This window comes from Centruroides vittatus, unplaced genomic scaffold (assembly GCF_030686945.1).
Source record: "Centruroides vittatus isolate TY-2023 unplaced genomic scaffold, ASM3068694v2 contig_19, whole genome shotgun sequence".
Classification (NCBI taxonomy): Eukaryota; Metazoa; Arthropoda; class Arachnida; order Scorpiones; family Buthidae; genus Centruroides; species Centruroides vittatus.
In genome coordinates, this window is record NW_027121169.1 from 5,071,475 (window position 1) to 5,086,802 (window position 15,328).

At 34.4% G+C, this 15,328-nt stretch overlaps 1 protein-coding gene across 1 annotated transcript in view; it reads left to right on the forward strand.

Annotated features, from left to right (window-relative positions):
• Positions 1-6,294: 6,294 nt before the first annotated feature.
• The window catches only part of pelo (protein pelota), a 40,686-nt gene continuing 31,652 nt past the window's right edge, over positions 6,295-15,328 (forward strand). Inside the window, exons 1-2 of the mRNA XM_067264619.1 lie at positions 6,295-6,441; positions 12,364-12,456. Coding sequence (XP_067120720.1) covers positions 6,401-6,441; positions 12,364-12,456 — 134 coding nt within the window. The 5' untranslated portion in view covers positions 6,295-6,400. The remainder of the gene's footprint in view (positions 6,442-12,363; positions 12,457-15,328) is intronic.

Sequence of the window (15,328 nt, forward strand, 5' to 3'; positions counted from 1 at the left end):
TAAGTACTTTTTCTTGGAAGGTTATCTTCGCTCTAGTCAGGCTTTCAGGAAACGGGATTTCCTGAAAGCCTGACTAGATTCTAAAATGGTTCGGGTAAGGTTTATTTCGATCAAACTCGATGTCTACAGACCACATGTCGGCCTCCATCTAGATATTTTAGTTTGATCGAGATCGAGTTCTCGATCAATCTAAAAAATTCAGACAGATTATCTCATAGTTCATATTATAAACCATAGTTTATAATATGAACTATGAGATAATCTGTCTGAATTTTTTTAGACTGATCCGAATGGACCCATTCGATATATCGGAAATGTTTCGAGGACTTAGGAAAAAGTTTATCGACTGAAAATTTAACACACTTCTATAATAATAGAGTGCAAAATGTATTATTGACGAGCGCTAACAATGAATTGTCAATTGTTGAAAAAATAAAGGTTTTTTTGTCTATGTATTTCATTTTACATCAAAACAAAATCTAACACCTTATCTTCGCTGAGAAAGTTTAATTTTAAACAAACGTTTTCGGCCTATTCTATAGGCCATCATCAGGCTAAAAAATCGAATAGTATCGTTCCATAAGAACGAATACAAATATTTAAACTTTAAATTAACAACGGATTAATACAAATATTTAAATTTAAAAATTAACAACGGATTAAAAGATGATACATAATAAACTAATATCGTATAGAATTAAAAACAAAATAAAAAACAAAATAAAAATCAAAAATAAACTCAGAAAAACTTCTAAACACAAGCATAGAACCATAAAATAAACATGTAAATTAAGAGTTCCTTGCAGAGTTCTTAACCATATACTTCCAGGCCGATGGAAGGCCCTCAGCGTCCCTCGCATTTATACACGCCCCTTCCAGCTTGCTCTTGTAAATCTCTATTTTCTCAGCGGTCCTCGCCAACGTTGGGAGAGCTCACGGGTTTTATAATGTCCGCTTCATCCCATTTAACTATCGAGCTTTCGGTCTGAGCCATTTGGGATAGTACCGTGGCGTTGGAGCTTTTTCTGATGTTATACTTGTGCTCCTTGAGTCTTACACTCAAACTCCTTGTCGTAACGCCGATATAATCTTTCTTAATTCCCAGCTGTGCGTTCTCGTATGGTATCCTATACACACCCGCTTTTTCTTCCTTCCTAATGCTATCCTTGTCATTCCTTAAAATCTTATAGAGGTTCGGGGCTCTTTTCAGAATTATTGATGTCTCATTGCGGTTCGCAATTTCTTTCATAATGCTTTTGGCATATCTGTTATAAGTGAATTTAGTGATCTTAGCGGGACGTTGTTTAGAGCCTCTTGCTACGTTCTTCTCGTACCTTTTAACCATTCCTGTTATTGCGCTTTTCCTGTATCCTAAGGTTTCGGCTACCAGTAGAATTCTGTTAATTTCCTTTGCTCTGTCCATAACGTTATCACAATATAGAAAGGCCCTTCGGATTAGAGCCCGGAATGCCGCCATCTTATAATGATACGGATCATTTGATTGCGAAGGGATATAAAGCGGACTGTGCGTTGGTTTAACGTAAACACTGGTAGATAAATGCCCGTTCTTGAACTGGATGTTGATGTCTAAAAAATGAATTGTTACGGAACTTTTCTGTTCTAATTTCAGTTTTAGGCCGTCGTTATTACGATTGATGCCTTCAATGAACTCATTAATCTTACGGTTATTCTTCCATAATATAAAGATGTCGTCTACATATCTTTTAAAATATACTATATCCTTACGGAAGTCAAACAAAACTCTTTTCTCCAGCTTTCTCACAACCAACTCACATAGAATTCCTGAGATCGGACTTCCCATTGGAACCCCTCTTTTCTGTCTATATGCTTGTCCATCATAGCTGAAGATAGATTCGTAGCATATCAGGTTAGCCAGTTCTACTACTTCGTTGTTGTAATGTAACAATTCAGGGATTCTGCTGAACAATAATTCGAGTAGTGCTTCCTTGCATGATAGAATTCTTATGGACGGATATAAGCTTTCATAATCTAATACCGTTCCTACTTCATTTTCCATTAACGATATGTGTTGAATTTCCTTAACCACAGTTCCAGGATCCTCTGCCACTAGTGCGTTGCTTTCAAGCTGGGAGGAGATAAACTTCTAAGCTCGTTTTCGAAATCATCAAGATCCGTTATCGATTCGATCTTTCGATCGATCACAGTATGAGAATTTTCCTCGTATATCAGGCCCACCAGTGGCCAATCGGTTCCGTTCTCCGAACACTGGTTCGGCTTTTAAATTAATGAATAAATTAGAAGCGGAATTTTCCAGAAGCCAATCAAATATTGAAGCGATAGAGCCGTTGCTCAATTGATATATAAGGGGTGCATATACTTTTGGAATCAAACTGATCAAAGATCACTTCGATCGTTCGAATCGTGTATACAAAGGAACTACTGCGATCCGATCAATCTCTATTTGCCTATACAAACGCCATCTAGGATCAACTGGATTGCGATTAAACTAATCCGAGCAGTGGGTAGGATCGTTTGGATCGGATAAAAAAGATTAAAGATGGCGGCTGCTATGGTTGAAGTTAATCTTACAGTAAATAACGAAGAAACACATTTAATTGTTACAAAGAAACTTATTTAAAACTTATAAATGGCAAGTAAAAACATTATTATTAAAATATCCGCTAAACTGAGATGCAAAATAAGTATTTAGAGACAATTTTGCGAAGTTGTACCTCAAGAATGTGTGGCGTGCACTTTCATCTTTTCTGCAAGTTATATTTTTTACTTTTGTTAAATTTTTATTTAAATTTTATTTCGTGGAAAACAATTTTATTCACATAGTAATACGATTTAAAAATTCGTATGAATGAGCACAAACAATTTTGTCAAATAAACGATAATTCATAACAGCGTATGTCGTTTAGTACTAACTACAGTTTTAATATCGAGAGCAGTGGTGGGGCAAGACAACGTCTATATAAGAATGAAAATTTGACAGTTTGAACTGCTTTTTATTTTATAAAATCCGTCTTCTTGCGCCACCAGAGAGCCTCGCGAAATGTACCTTGCCCCAAGGTCTATATAAGGTCAGGGCAAGGGTTCTGGAGCCGCCATTTTGGGACTTTTTGAGTCGCATGTTTAAAACAAACTGGTACGAGTAGTCAGCATAATTTAGTTTAATTAAACTAATTTATGCAATTTTAGTTAAATTAATGCCGTATAAAACTGACTGCTCGTACAAGTTTGTTTTAAACATGCGACTCAAAAAGTCCCAAAATGGTGGCTCCAGTAGGCGTGTCCTGACCTTCTTATATAGACCTTGGGGCAAGGTACATTTTGCGAGGCCCTCTGGTGGCGCAAGAAGACGGATTTTATAAAATAAAAAGCAGTTGAAACTGTCAAATTTTTATTCATAAAAATGCAAACTATATTTTTGACTAACATTAAAGAAAAATTTTAAAAAAAGAATTAAAGAAATAGAAATTTCCTGCTTTTAGCCTTTCTGGATTCTTTAATAATTGTATCGTAATTCAGCTTAGATGCTATATAGTATATATGCATCAATAGATAAAACTGCCAAAGCTGAAAGTCTTTCCTGACCCATTGTATTTCTTAAATAATTTTTTATTAGTTTTAATTTTGAAAAGCTCCTTTTAGCGCAGGCAGTACTTGCCGGTATTATTAACAAAATTCGAACGACAATGTAAATATTTGGGTAAATTCCTTTCAAGTTATTTTCTGTTATGTATTGAAGAAGCTGTTTCACATTTTTAATGAAGTTGGATAAATTTGGGAGCATTGTTTGTAATTCTTCATATAATTCGTAAGGTTGGAAGTGACTGCTCTCATCCACTCGCAGGACTGAGTGTAAATCTTGACAGTTTTTTAATATTTTTTAACTTACAAGTGTTGAACACGAGATCGTGTTAGTAACAATCACATGGCTTTACCACCTTTATTTTTTAACTTGCTTAGATCACAGAGAAAACGAAAATTTTCAAAATGTTGATTTAAAAACATAAATCTCGAATCCATATTGCTTACTATAGAATCAATCATGGTGTTAAAAAATCTGTTTCATACCGGCTTTTGGGAGACTGTATAGGTTGATCGCTGCCTTCATAATCGGACATCCTTTTCCTTTTGGTTACCCTTTCATTTTTAAAGTCTTTTGGCAGTTCATAACTGCTATTCTCAATAAATTGACGAGCGTCAGACAAGCATTATTCGAATCCAGCGTGAAAGTAACGTAAACAAACAGAATGGAAAATCCCCAGCTCTGGCTGGCGGGGAATCCCCGCGATAGCAACGCAACGCCAGCAAATGCTGCTAGATTAAATAAAAACAAATTTGGTATGTTGATATATTTATCGTTTTATGACGAGTAAAATTTTTTCGTTGCGTTCACGGCTTTTAAGTAATGCATAAACCTCCGAGGCGCGAGGCCCCTTGGACCGGGAGGCCGTAGGCGGTGGCCCACGTCGCCCACGCCTTACGCCACTTTTGATCGAGAGATAAAATGGATTATTTTAATTTAATTAATTGATCCTTGTTAGTTAACATATACAGTTTCAAAGACATTATGCGTATAATATTTTTAAAACTCAGTATATGTTAACTAACAAGGAGAGACCATTATTAACTAACAAATGTTTGCCGCCATCTTCGATCCTACTTGTATACTTTCCGCCATGACAGAAGCTATCTGTATCACGTGACAAGGACTGATCCGCTTTTACAGATCGATCCATACAAAACGAAAAGTATATGCACCCAAGGTTTGTTTGTTTGTTATTAAGTTACGGAAACCAAACACTTGACAATCTGCTTCGGGGATGCCTGCCGGAAAATCTTTTTTAGAGTAACTGGCCCCTATTCAGCCGTTACAGACGTGGAAAAAACCCCAAAAACTTCACGTGGACAGTGTAAAGGAGGATGCACACATGCGGCGCGGCAAGGAAAAGCGGTGACGCAAACGCGTCTTCGCCGCGCGGCAGCACGACCACACAAGCGGAAATCCGTTTACATTTCGGCGCATGGGTTCAGTATTCAAGATGGCGAACGATATCGACACCCCACTATCCACGTGTTTACAAATTGTTTTGTACGGCTCGTTTTATTTAGCTACAAGATTTCGTCGAAGATTCGAATGAATATTTTGGATTAGAGATATCGTATTGGCAAGAATCTTGCCGAGATATTTTGTTGGATCGATAAAGAACTGATGTACAAAATAGGCTAATTTTTCGATTAAGATCTCTCGATAAAGAATACTATTTCGAGTAAGATTCGGTTATTTTGTTCTTTGAATTAAATAATATATGATTACTGTATCTGTGTAGAATTTGTTTTTAAATTTATTATTCTTTCCTCTATTCTGATGTTAGTTATCTCGGTTAACCACGTCGAACTTTCCGCCATTAAAACACCACGTGATTGTATTTTCTCACGTGACTGCCAGACGAAATGTTATTGGCAGATAGAAACGCGTCTTGGCGGCGGCCGCCGCAAAAGATAGAATTCGACCAACTTTCGCGGCTTGAGAAAAGCGGCACGAAATAGACCTCTGCGGCGAGAAAAAGTGACGTCATTCTGCCGCTTTTCCTTGCCGCGCCGCATGTGTGCATCCGGCTTTAGACTTGGCGCTTATCGGAAAGATTGGTAAAAAGGCAGTTGGACTAGCGTAACCGGTTATGTAACAAAAGAACAAAGAATGCAGAAAGATTACACACGGTCTTAACTCACGGAAGGTCAGCGCTGGAAAGGAGAGAGTGAAATGAGGTCACTTTCCCCGAGGGGTCAACAACGCCACCAACCTTTTATTACGTCAGAACGTCTACAAAACATCGCGATCGTTGATTCCAACAGACAGCCCGTCAGGGCGAGACGCGAACCCACGGCTGAACTCCCGGTGTTCAGCGAACGGAACCGCTTGCCCACTAGTGGGCCTAACCCACTTCCAGTCTATATCCTAACCGCAGCGCTCCTAGTGAGCAAAAGTGACTATAGGCAGAAAATTCTGCCCTTCTCCTCAACCAGTTTATCTAATAACCATGGTCCGAATCTAGTAATATATTGTTGATAATGACAACAGAAATCTATAAAAGTCACAAATTTCCGGCATATTAAAGTCTTAACTCCATAAATAGGCCTTTTTATGTTATACTATTTTAAACCTTATTTACTTAATATATACACTTATATTATTATTAAATAAACAGAATAAAATATTAAAAAACTAAATATATAAATTATTATTTTTAATAATAATATATATATATTGTAATTTTATCGTCCCGCTAGGAGTGTAACAATCGCTCCTTTTTCTAGAAATGGCGACGATGTCAAATTGGGCTGTCTATCGTATACTTCATTTTGGCGTACGTAACTATTGCAAATAATATTTATTACATCAACAATGAAGCTTCTAGGAAAAATTATAGAAAAAGACGGCAGTGGGTACGTTCTTTTTAATATATTGAAGCCTATTCAATGATATATTTTGATATAAAGAAGTAACTATAAGTTACTTCCATATAATTTGTTACACACAAATTTAGCAAAAGTAACTTCTGCCTACAGAATTTCAGGTTAAAATATCACATTTATAATGTTTAAACATCATAATTCAAAGAATTTGAATGTTTTCTGAATAATTTATACACAGATATTTGTCTAAAATGATGCCAAATTGTAATCATGAATATTGCATGATTCCATATGTCCTTGAGGTTGATTGTATTTGATACTGCTGAGAAATTATACAGTAGAACATATATAAATAATATATGCTTTATAATACACATACTACTTAATAAACATGTCTTATACTATAAAAACCTTCGGTATTTATAGTTACTGTATTTGGATGACACAAAAATGGCATTTCTATGGATATGTGTGGATACGAGTTGCTAGAATTTTTTGTGAATGATGATTTTCAATCTATTTTAATACATGAAAAGCTAAAATAAACCTATAAAACCTACTGAGGAACTTGCTACCTGTCCTTATCCCATCCCCAGCAAAGCTGAACTACAAGTTTTCAGTAATTTAAATTAAAAAATACTAAATCAGTAGATGTAGTAAATCCAAAGTAGAATGAAATGAAAGTAATTATTTGTCTTTAAAGCTTCTGGTGCAAAGTGGCAATGAATTTACTTTTTGTTTTTATATTGTCTATTTGGGCTTTTATTTTTACCTGGATCTTTATTTTACCTTTCAACTAAGGGTGCGACTATGCAGACGTGAACAGGTGAATCTTCTGAGCAAGTGAGGGTATATGGAGAGAAGAGACGAGACACAATAAATATCAAACTCCATCAGATATGTGTGAGAACCAGAAATTTGCTCTTGCTGGCAATATTTTTCGCTTCTTGCTTGTGCATGGTTTTCTTTTGTGAGAACTATACCACTCACAACCTCTTGCTCGATACTAAATTCGTGTCTGCATAGTCACACTCTAAGACTTCCTCTCTTTGCTATATATCCTCTAATGTATCTAACAATATAATTTTTTCCCTTATAAAAAACTGAAGGACTTTATTAAATTTTTATTATTTTATGTATAATAATACATATTTTGTACTATACATAATGATATTAACACTGCCATAAAAAAATTTAACATCAAAAAGATTAAATGAAATTTTAATTAAGAAGAATTTGTTCAAAAAAAAAGACTAGCCTCCATTTTGTTCTCTTTCAAGTTAGTGCACAAGTGAGATTTGATTAAGCACAGAGCACAGAAAATAATCATTCAACACTGACTTAGAATGGAGGCAAGTAGTGCAGTAACAACATGGGCTGCATTTTGAATTTTTAAAAAATAACAGCATTAACAACTTTTAAAAGTTTTTAAATTTTCTAAACATCAAGACAATGTAAGGATCTAAACTCTTCATTGACTGCATTATATAAATAAACTACTCATACACCCTTTATACTGCAGCCGTTTTTATTACTATTCAAATGTTTTTGGTCATCTTTAATGACCTTTTTCGAGAAGAAACAAAATCAAACGCTGACAGATTTGTATTAATGATAAAATTTGCTTTTGAAACGCTTTTAAAAATTTTTTTCAGTGCGCATACTCATAAAAATATATTACAATATAAGTGATGATAAAGAAAAAAACATAATAAAAAATGATTATATAAATACAAACATAAATAAATAACATATAAAGATAACTAAAATACATATGTAAATTAATACAAGAATGCATCTGTAACTGGCTGCCATATTGCCTTTCTGTAAATTGTCTCATTATTTACAGCCACATCTTTTATTCTGTATACAGCTAACTTCTTTTTTGAAACAACTTTACATAATGCTGGCTCTCCATGCTGCCGATATCTTACTTGCCTCTCTGAAGTTGATCGCTTGCCCTTCATGGCTGGTTTTGAATATATGCCAAGCCTCTGCATATTTGAGGTGTTTTCTATCATGAATTTTTTGTATCATATTTGCTTTTTCCCATTTCGCTTTAACTTTCGTAGGGTCTGCTAAAATATATGTTGCTAGTGCTGTGCTTGGCTGTTCATTCCTTATGTTTCTTTTATGCTCTGTCAACCTTTTTTTAAGTGACCTTCCTATGGCTCCAATGTAATAAAGCTTCTTCTGCCGCCTTCTATCTGTTACTGGGATTTTATAGACTCCAGGAATACGTCTCCGGGCCAACACATCTTTGTCTGTTCTTAACATTTGATAAACTGTAGGGTTCCTTTTGAAAACTATTCTTTTGCTAGTTGCTGTTCCTATTCGTTTGTAGATATTGCTTAACTGGGCCCTATATTCCATCACTGTGTAATCTTCTATTTTTCTTCTTTCATTACGCTCGTTATTGCCCATTTTGATGACCGAAAACATTTGAATAGTAATAAAAATGGCTGCGGTATAAAGGTTGTATGAGTAGTTTAATGTAAGGATCAGGAGTCGGTAAGCCTTTTGACTCCCTACTACCATAAAAAGATTCAACTCTCCATCCCTAATTTGAATCCTAGTAATTGTACAGATGTGTGCTAAATACACTACACTGACTTCTGTTCAACCTTTGCTTCCATGCAGAGTTCTGGATAGCATAATTGGCAATGCATCTTCACAGTAAACAGGAGTTTGCAAGTTTGAGCCTTACTTCTCATTAACTTTTTTTCCAGAATATTTTAAATAATTTAATAAATTAAAAAAATTAAATAATTTATTACAAGATTACTGCTTAATCACCTGTCTTTACTACAAATTATGTAATATCTTTATAATTAATTAGCCATATTATAATCTGATTAAGATTCAGGTGTATTGGTTGTTGATAATGATAAATACAGTTTGTAACATAAAGCACCTACGGTATACAGAGGCATGGCATATCTACAAAGCTAGCCAGAAAGGGCAATCCATAAACTTCCGAGAGGCTAGTAAAATATCTACGGCCTGGCGCTCAGGCGACACGTAAACGCCAGAAAGGCGGATTTGCAGAAGCTTACGATGAACCCGCCGGTCAGTCTCCGCACAGCCCCTACCCTTCCCTAGGTATATGAGATGTTCAGCACGCACCATATTCTGTTAGTATTTTATTTTCAATATCCCCACGAGGCATATATTTTTATTATTATTGTTCACTGTTTGTTATCTATCTTTACATTATTCTCCTGTATTGTATTATTTAATACTCATCGACGTAGAGATGGCGCATGCCATCCTATTTAAATGTTCTTCTTAAAACGTTCCAAACGAGCGGTCGTTACTGCTAAACGTTCTTATGTTCGATTTTTTCGATGTTCTAACCTGAAGAAGGTCGTTAAACACGATCGAAAACGTTAGTTAGATTCTTTTAAACAAGGCTGCTTATATAAGGTGGTACAAGTTGGGTATTAATGATAAATACATTTATTAGTCATTTCTCAGCTCTTGATATTATTTTCTAAATTTGAACAAGTGTCAAAAGTCAAATTAATTGAGTTTTTAAGAAGTGTCTTAAAGTATATTTGAGTAAAGATGGCTGAATTTCCTGTTTGTTGATAACCAGCTGACTTCTTTATGGAAGAGACTGCCCTTAATGTTCTGAATCTGATATTTATGTATTAATATATTTGTATAATATATTCACTTTATACAGTATACAGTATTTCATGCTCAAAATATTTTATTTTCCTATTAATTCAGAACAGCTGTATATTTGATATATATGATCCAAATTCAATTTATATTCTCCACTTCTAATACACCAGGATGATATACTCAACGTTTTCTCCAACCTATTATCCAGAGTAATACTTTTCAATATTTGCTAACGCTTTCGATTCTCCTCCTGGGCTCTTCCTCAGGCATTCGATAAACATCGTAGTGAGCTGGAACACAATTGGAAGGGGAAGTGTGAAGGTCAACAACCAGCTCACTACAATGTTTATTAAATGCCTGAGGAAGAGCCCAGGAGGGGCATTGAAAGCGTTAACAAATATTGAAAAGTATTACTCCAGTTAATAGGTTAGAGAAAACATTGAATTCAATTTAGTTTTGTAAACTAAGATTAAGAACTCAATATAAAAGAATGAAGTTCCAAGGTTTCCAAAAACTGTTATTGCTTTATTGCAGGTATAAATTTTATATTACAGTACTTGTTATTACTGAACTCTGAGCACACAGTGTTCCACCCAAGAGGAGTGATCTAATTTGCCTGAAATTTGGTAGACAGACAGATATAACACTCAAAATCAAGTGAATCCATTTTAATGGATACTGAATCAAGGGTTTATATAGATTGCTTCAAAATAGGATGTGATCAATATGCCGTGTAACTATCTCTAGCATAAGCATGTTGTTGGAGGTGGTGATGTAAATCATTGTGCAGATGCCCGGTGCTATCTTGAGGTATCTGCAGTCTTACTTATTGAATCTGAGTAGTCAGACCTTGGAGGTTCTAAGGTGTGTTGAGGTGATGTCTGACCATGTCCCTGATATGCTCATCTTCGTTATTAGTCAGGCAGAATCAGTACTTGTCACTTTGCCATTCCTGATACCAAGTCAATCTGTTGTGACACCAAACAGATGTTCCTGACAATGTGCAGGGGTCAGAGGCAGCTCAGCTTTGTGTAACTGATGTGATACTGTTCTCACAAAATCACCTATGTTCACAACATGACTCCATAGCTGCTGCCATGTGATATGCCTATCTAGTACTACAGCCCTCACAATCTGTCTGTCATCACAGTCTGAAGTATTCCACTGGGCTTCTGACCTACTGGTTATAGAGCCCTCCTCTTGCCATCATCTCTAACATCTCCACATGGTCTAAGTATCCAAGATATTCTTCATCCTTGTACTGTCTTTCCTCTGAGAAGACTGCATCAATGAAATAGAAATATTTACATACATTCTCACTTGTTTGTTCAATATGTTTATGAATTAAAGTAAATATTATAAGGTATTTTTAAGCACAGTAGTTTACATTGCTTATACTAATAGCAATAAACATAACAATACTACCCTTTTTAACACAAAAATAAACTTAAAATAACAGTCTTTTTATAATTTAATTTATTTGCTGCTTTTGAGGAATATATCTTTTTATCGTCTTATAACAATATAATTGTATATACAGTCAAACCTGTTTTTATGCGGTCTTTTTTTGCGTGATTTTTTTATGCGATTTTTTTTTGTGCGGTATAGTTGGCGACTAGTCTTGTGCGATTTATCATGTCTCACGTTGACTTATTATAGCATAAATGAACTTATTATAGTAATATTATTGCATGAATATGCAAAAAATGAAATAATTTATTTTTTAAGTCAACAAAACACCACCTGGACAAAAATATGTAAAACACACGATAGACGAGACGATGCAGTCAAGTGCTGACATCTGTTGTCAATAAATTCTATTTCGTACGGTTTTGAGTTATTTTCTATGTGAGACTTTTTTTTAATTATGTTGCAAAAACTATTTTTTATAGCCACTCGTGAAGTTTCGTGCAATTTTTTTTTTTTATGTGTTTTTTTTTATGTGGTCCTTATCCACCGCATAAAAACAGGTTTGACTGTATGTGCTATACATGATTTTTTGCTCTTTACTACAAATTAACACTGGATATTTTTGGCATTTTCAAACTTTCAACTCATTTGATAAATCAGTCCTCATATAAAAACTGAAACTCATGCAATGTTAACACTTTTTGAATTCTTTATTACAGTGAAAATACAGTATTATGGAGTATCTTGTTAGCTGAAAGACCAAATTTATGAAACATTAAATTCATTGTGTTTTCATAGCATGTTATGTTGTTGAATTAAAAAGTTAAAATGATTATTTATGCAACAATTAATTTATTCAAAGTATTTATATATAATTTTGTATAAATATTTCTAATTTATTTTGTTTTTCAGACATGTCACACTTGTGGCAGAAGAGCCAGAGGATATGTGGCATGCTTATAACCTTGTTGCCGAAGGCGATAGTTTACGAGCTTCTACAATAAGGTACGTTGACATGATTAAATAGAAATTAATTAATTTGTTTAATTTTTAATTGTATTTAATTTGTGAAAACATTAATATCAGTGATACTTTAATATGCTAAAACACGTTCAATACAGCATAATAACTGCAAAGTTCAACGATCTACACTAGTTGAACTTGCTAAGTGTAGTTGATAGAATTTTGACCAAATACATGTACAGTACTTATTTTTCTCTGATATCTAAGACAGAATTCTTTAGACAGAACTGAGATGCAAAGATAGAATCCTTAGCTTCAGTTGTGTATTGTCAATTGAGCCATTTAAACTACACTGAGATAGAACACCTTCCTTAGTATATAAATGTATCTGTCTGACTTGCAAAAGTTGCAGATTCAAATACAGCAGTGCATTGTACTTCAAATTTAATTCATTCCAAGAGACAGTTTGAACTCTGAATCATTTAAAGTCCAAAGCAATTTTTCTCATTTAGAAATAATGGAAAGCATAAAATCCATCTTAAGAAACGAAGCAATAACAAATATGTTTACTCTAATAACCTTAAATAGCTTCGCAAAGTATAGTCAGTCACAAACGTTTTTGGTCCCTTAGGACCTTCTTCAGGTGGGATTTGAGTAGAGAGTGACCCTACATTCTAAACTCCCGTTACAGATGCATTCCAACCCCCACTCCAGATGTGTACTATAAACAAACATCGTTGCGCATGTGCTGGCGGCTATAACGCCAGGTCGTACATTGCTTGCCAAGCCTTCAAAAGTTGCTTTTCATCTTTAAAGTTGATAGAAAGGCCCAGGCAATCCGCTTTAAAGATCTTTAGCGCCTCCAAATACTTAAGGTGGTGTACCTGCCTGGTTCTCCATATCAAGGTCGCTTGCTGCAGCCCGGGCGTAATGCCGTTTTCACTGGCATATACAGCCAAGACAGTATTGGTCTTTTTCTTCTCGATATCCGTTTTATGCTCTCGGATGCGTTGCCAAGGGATCTTTTTGTGGAACCGATATACACCAGATCCCTATCGAATCTATCATCCGAGAGCATAAAATGGATATCGAGAAGAAAAAGACTAATACTGCCTTGGCTGTATATGCCAGTGAAAACGGCATTACGCCCGGGCTGCAGCAAGCGACCTTGATATGGAGAACCAGGCAGGTACACCACCTTAAGTATTTGGAGGCGCTAAAGATCTTTAAAGCGGATTGCCTGGGCATTTCTATCAACTTCAAAGATGAAAAGCAACTTTTGAAGGCTTGGCAAGCAATGTACGACCTGGCGTTATAGCCGCCAGCACATGCGCAACGATGTTTGTTTATAGTACACATCTGGAGTGGGGGTTGGAATGCATCTGTAACGGGAGTTTAGAATGTAGGGTCACTCTCTACTCAAATCCCACCTGAAGAAGGTCCTAAGAGACCAAAAACGTTTGTGACTGACTATACTTTGCGAAGCTATTTAAGGTTATTAGAGTAGACATAATGGAAAGCATATTAATCCATTCCCAGACCCTAAACAATATCCATTTTGATAAACTTAAAACAGCAAATATATATAATTTAAGGTAAAAATAACCCAATAATTGCTCTAATAATAAATTAAAACAGTAAAACAATAAAAGAAAATATGCAAATAATGTATAATAAAATAAAAATGCATTTACTGATCATGCACTGTTGATTTTGGCATTTTAAAAATGGCTGCCAGATTTGCCACATTTACCACTTTCGTGCTTTGTGATAAATTCCTTTTTCACCTTACCCTTTTTTTAATCCTTCCTCTTACTGTTTAACTTTATTGTTTCCATACATTTCTGAGGTGCCACAATTAATAATTAAAGGTTGAATTAATAAGTAAAGATGATATTGGGTTGAATAGAAAGTTTTTGTGTATTTTTAACAGCTGTCTGTATTTAACATAAATATGTTATTTAATTATAACAGTTGTGAATTGTAACACATTATTGCTAATTTGATATAATATTCTTTGTTCAGAAACTCATTTTGTGCTTTCAGTACATTTTTCATTCCACACCCAGTTTGAACTTTGAAGCATTTTTCAAACTCCAAAGCAAATTTTTGTTGAATTTGACATTCAAACTCTGAAGCATTTGAAGATAGAGTCATTCAAAGTACAAGAAACTGCCAAACAACCACCACATTACATTGGGCTACTTTTCCATGATTATATGTATTATAAATATAATTGTGATTATAAATTGTACAATTTGAAACTTTTTTTAAAGTAAAAAATATGGTGAATGCGAATACTTTAAGCAGTTTTTGATTAATATGCTTATTTGTAATATTTATGGTTAGTTACAGAGAAAATAAAAGAATAATTTTAATTTAATTAATAATGTAACACTGGACAAAAATCTCTGACCAAAAAAAATCCTTGCACTAGAGTTCTTAAAGAAGAAAGTCTTTGTTAATACTAGCTACTTACCAATACTGAACTTCCTACAGTTAGTAATTAGTATTCTAAAATTTTATACAAAATTTAACAATTACAATTAATTAGTTTTAATAAACTATAAAAAAATATAAAAGTTTATAATGACAGTTACTTTTAGCCTATCAGAAAAAATAAATCCAGAAAAAGAAATACTTAATGAATACTTCAGCAACTTACAATACAACAGTTCCAAGCTTTAAACTCTCAACTAGCTCAGCTAATGGCATATCTAGTAAGCTTTGTTGTCAATTATTAGCACAACATTGTATTCATTTATGAAAAGTTTTACAATGCAATTTTATGCATTGTAAAACTTTTCATAAATGTAAGAGTAAGAGAAACTAGTAAGAGAAACAGAAGTTCTCTTACCAAACTTCTACAGCTTTGAGCTCAACCAATTAAGAGCTGAACTTTTCAGGTTTTTGA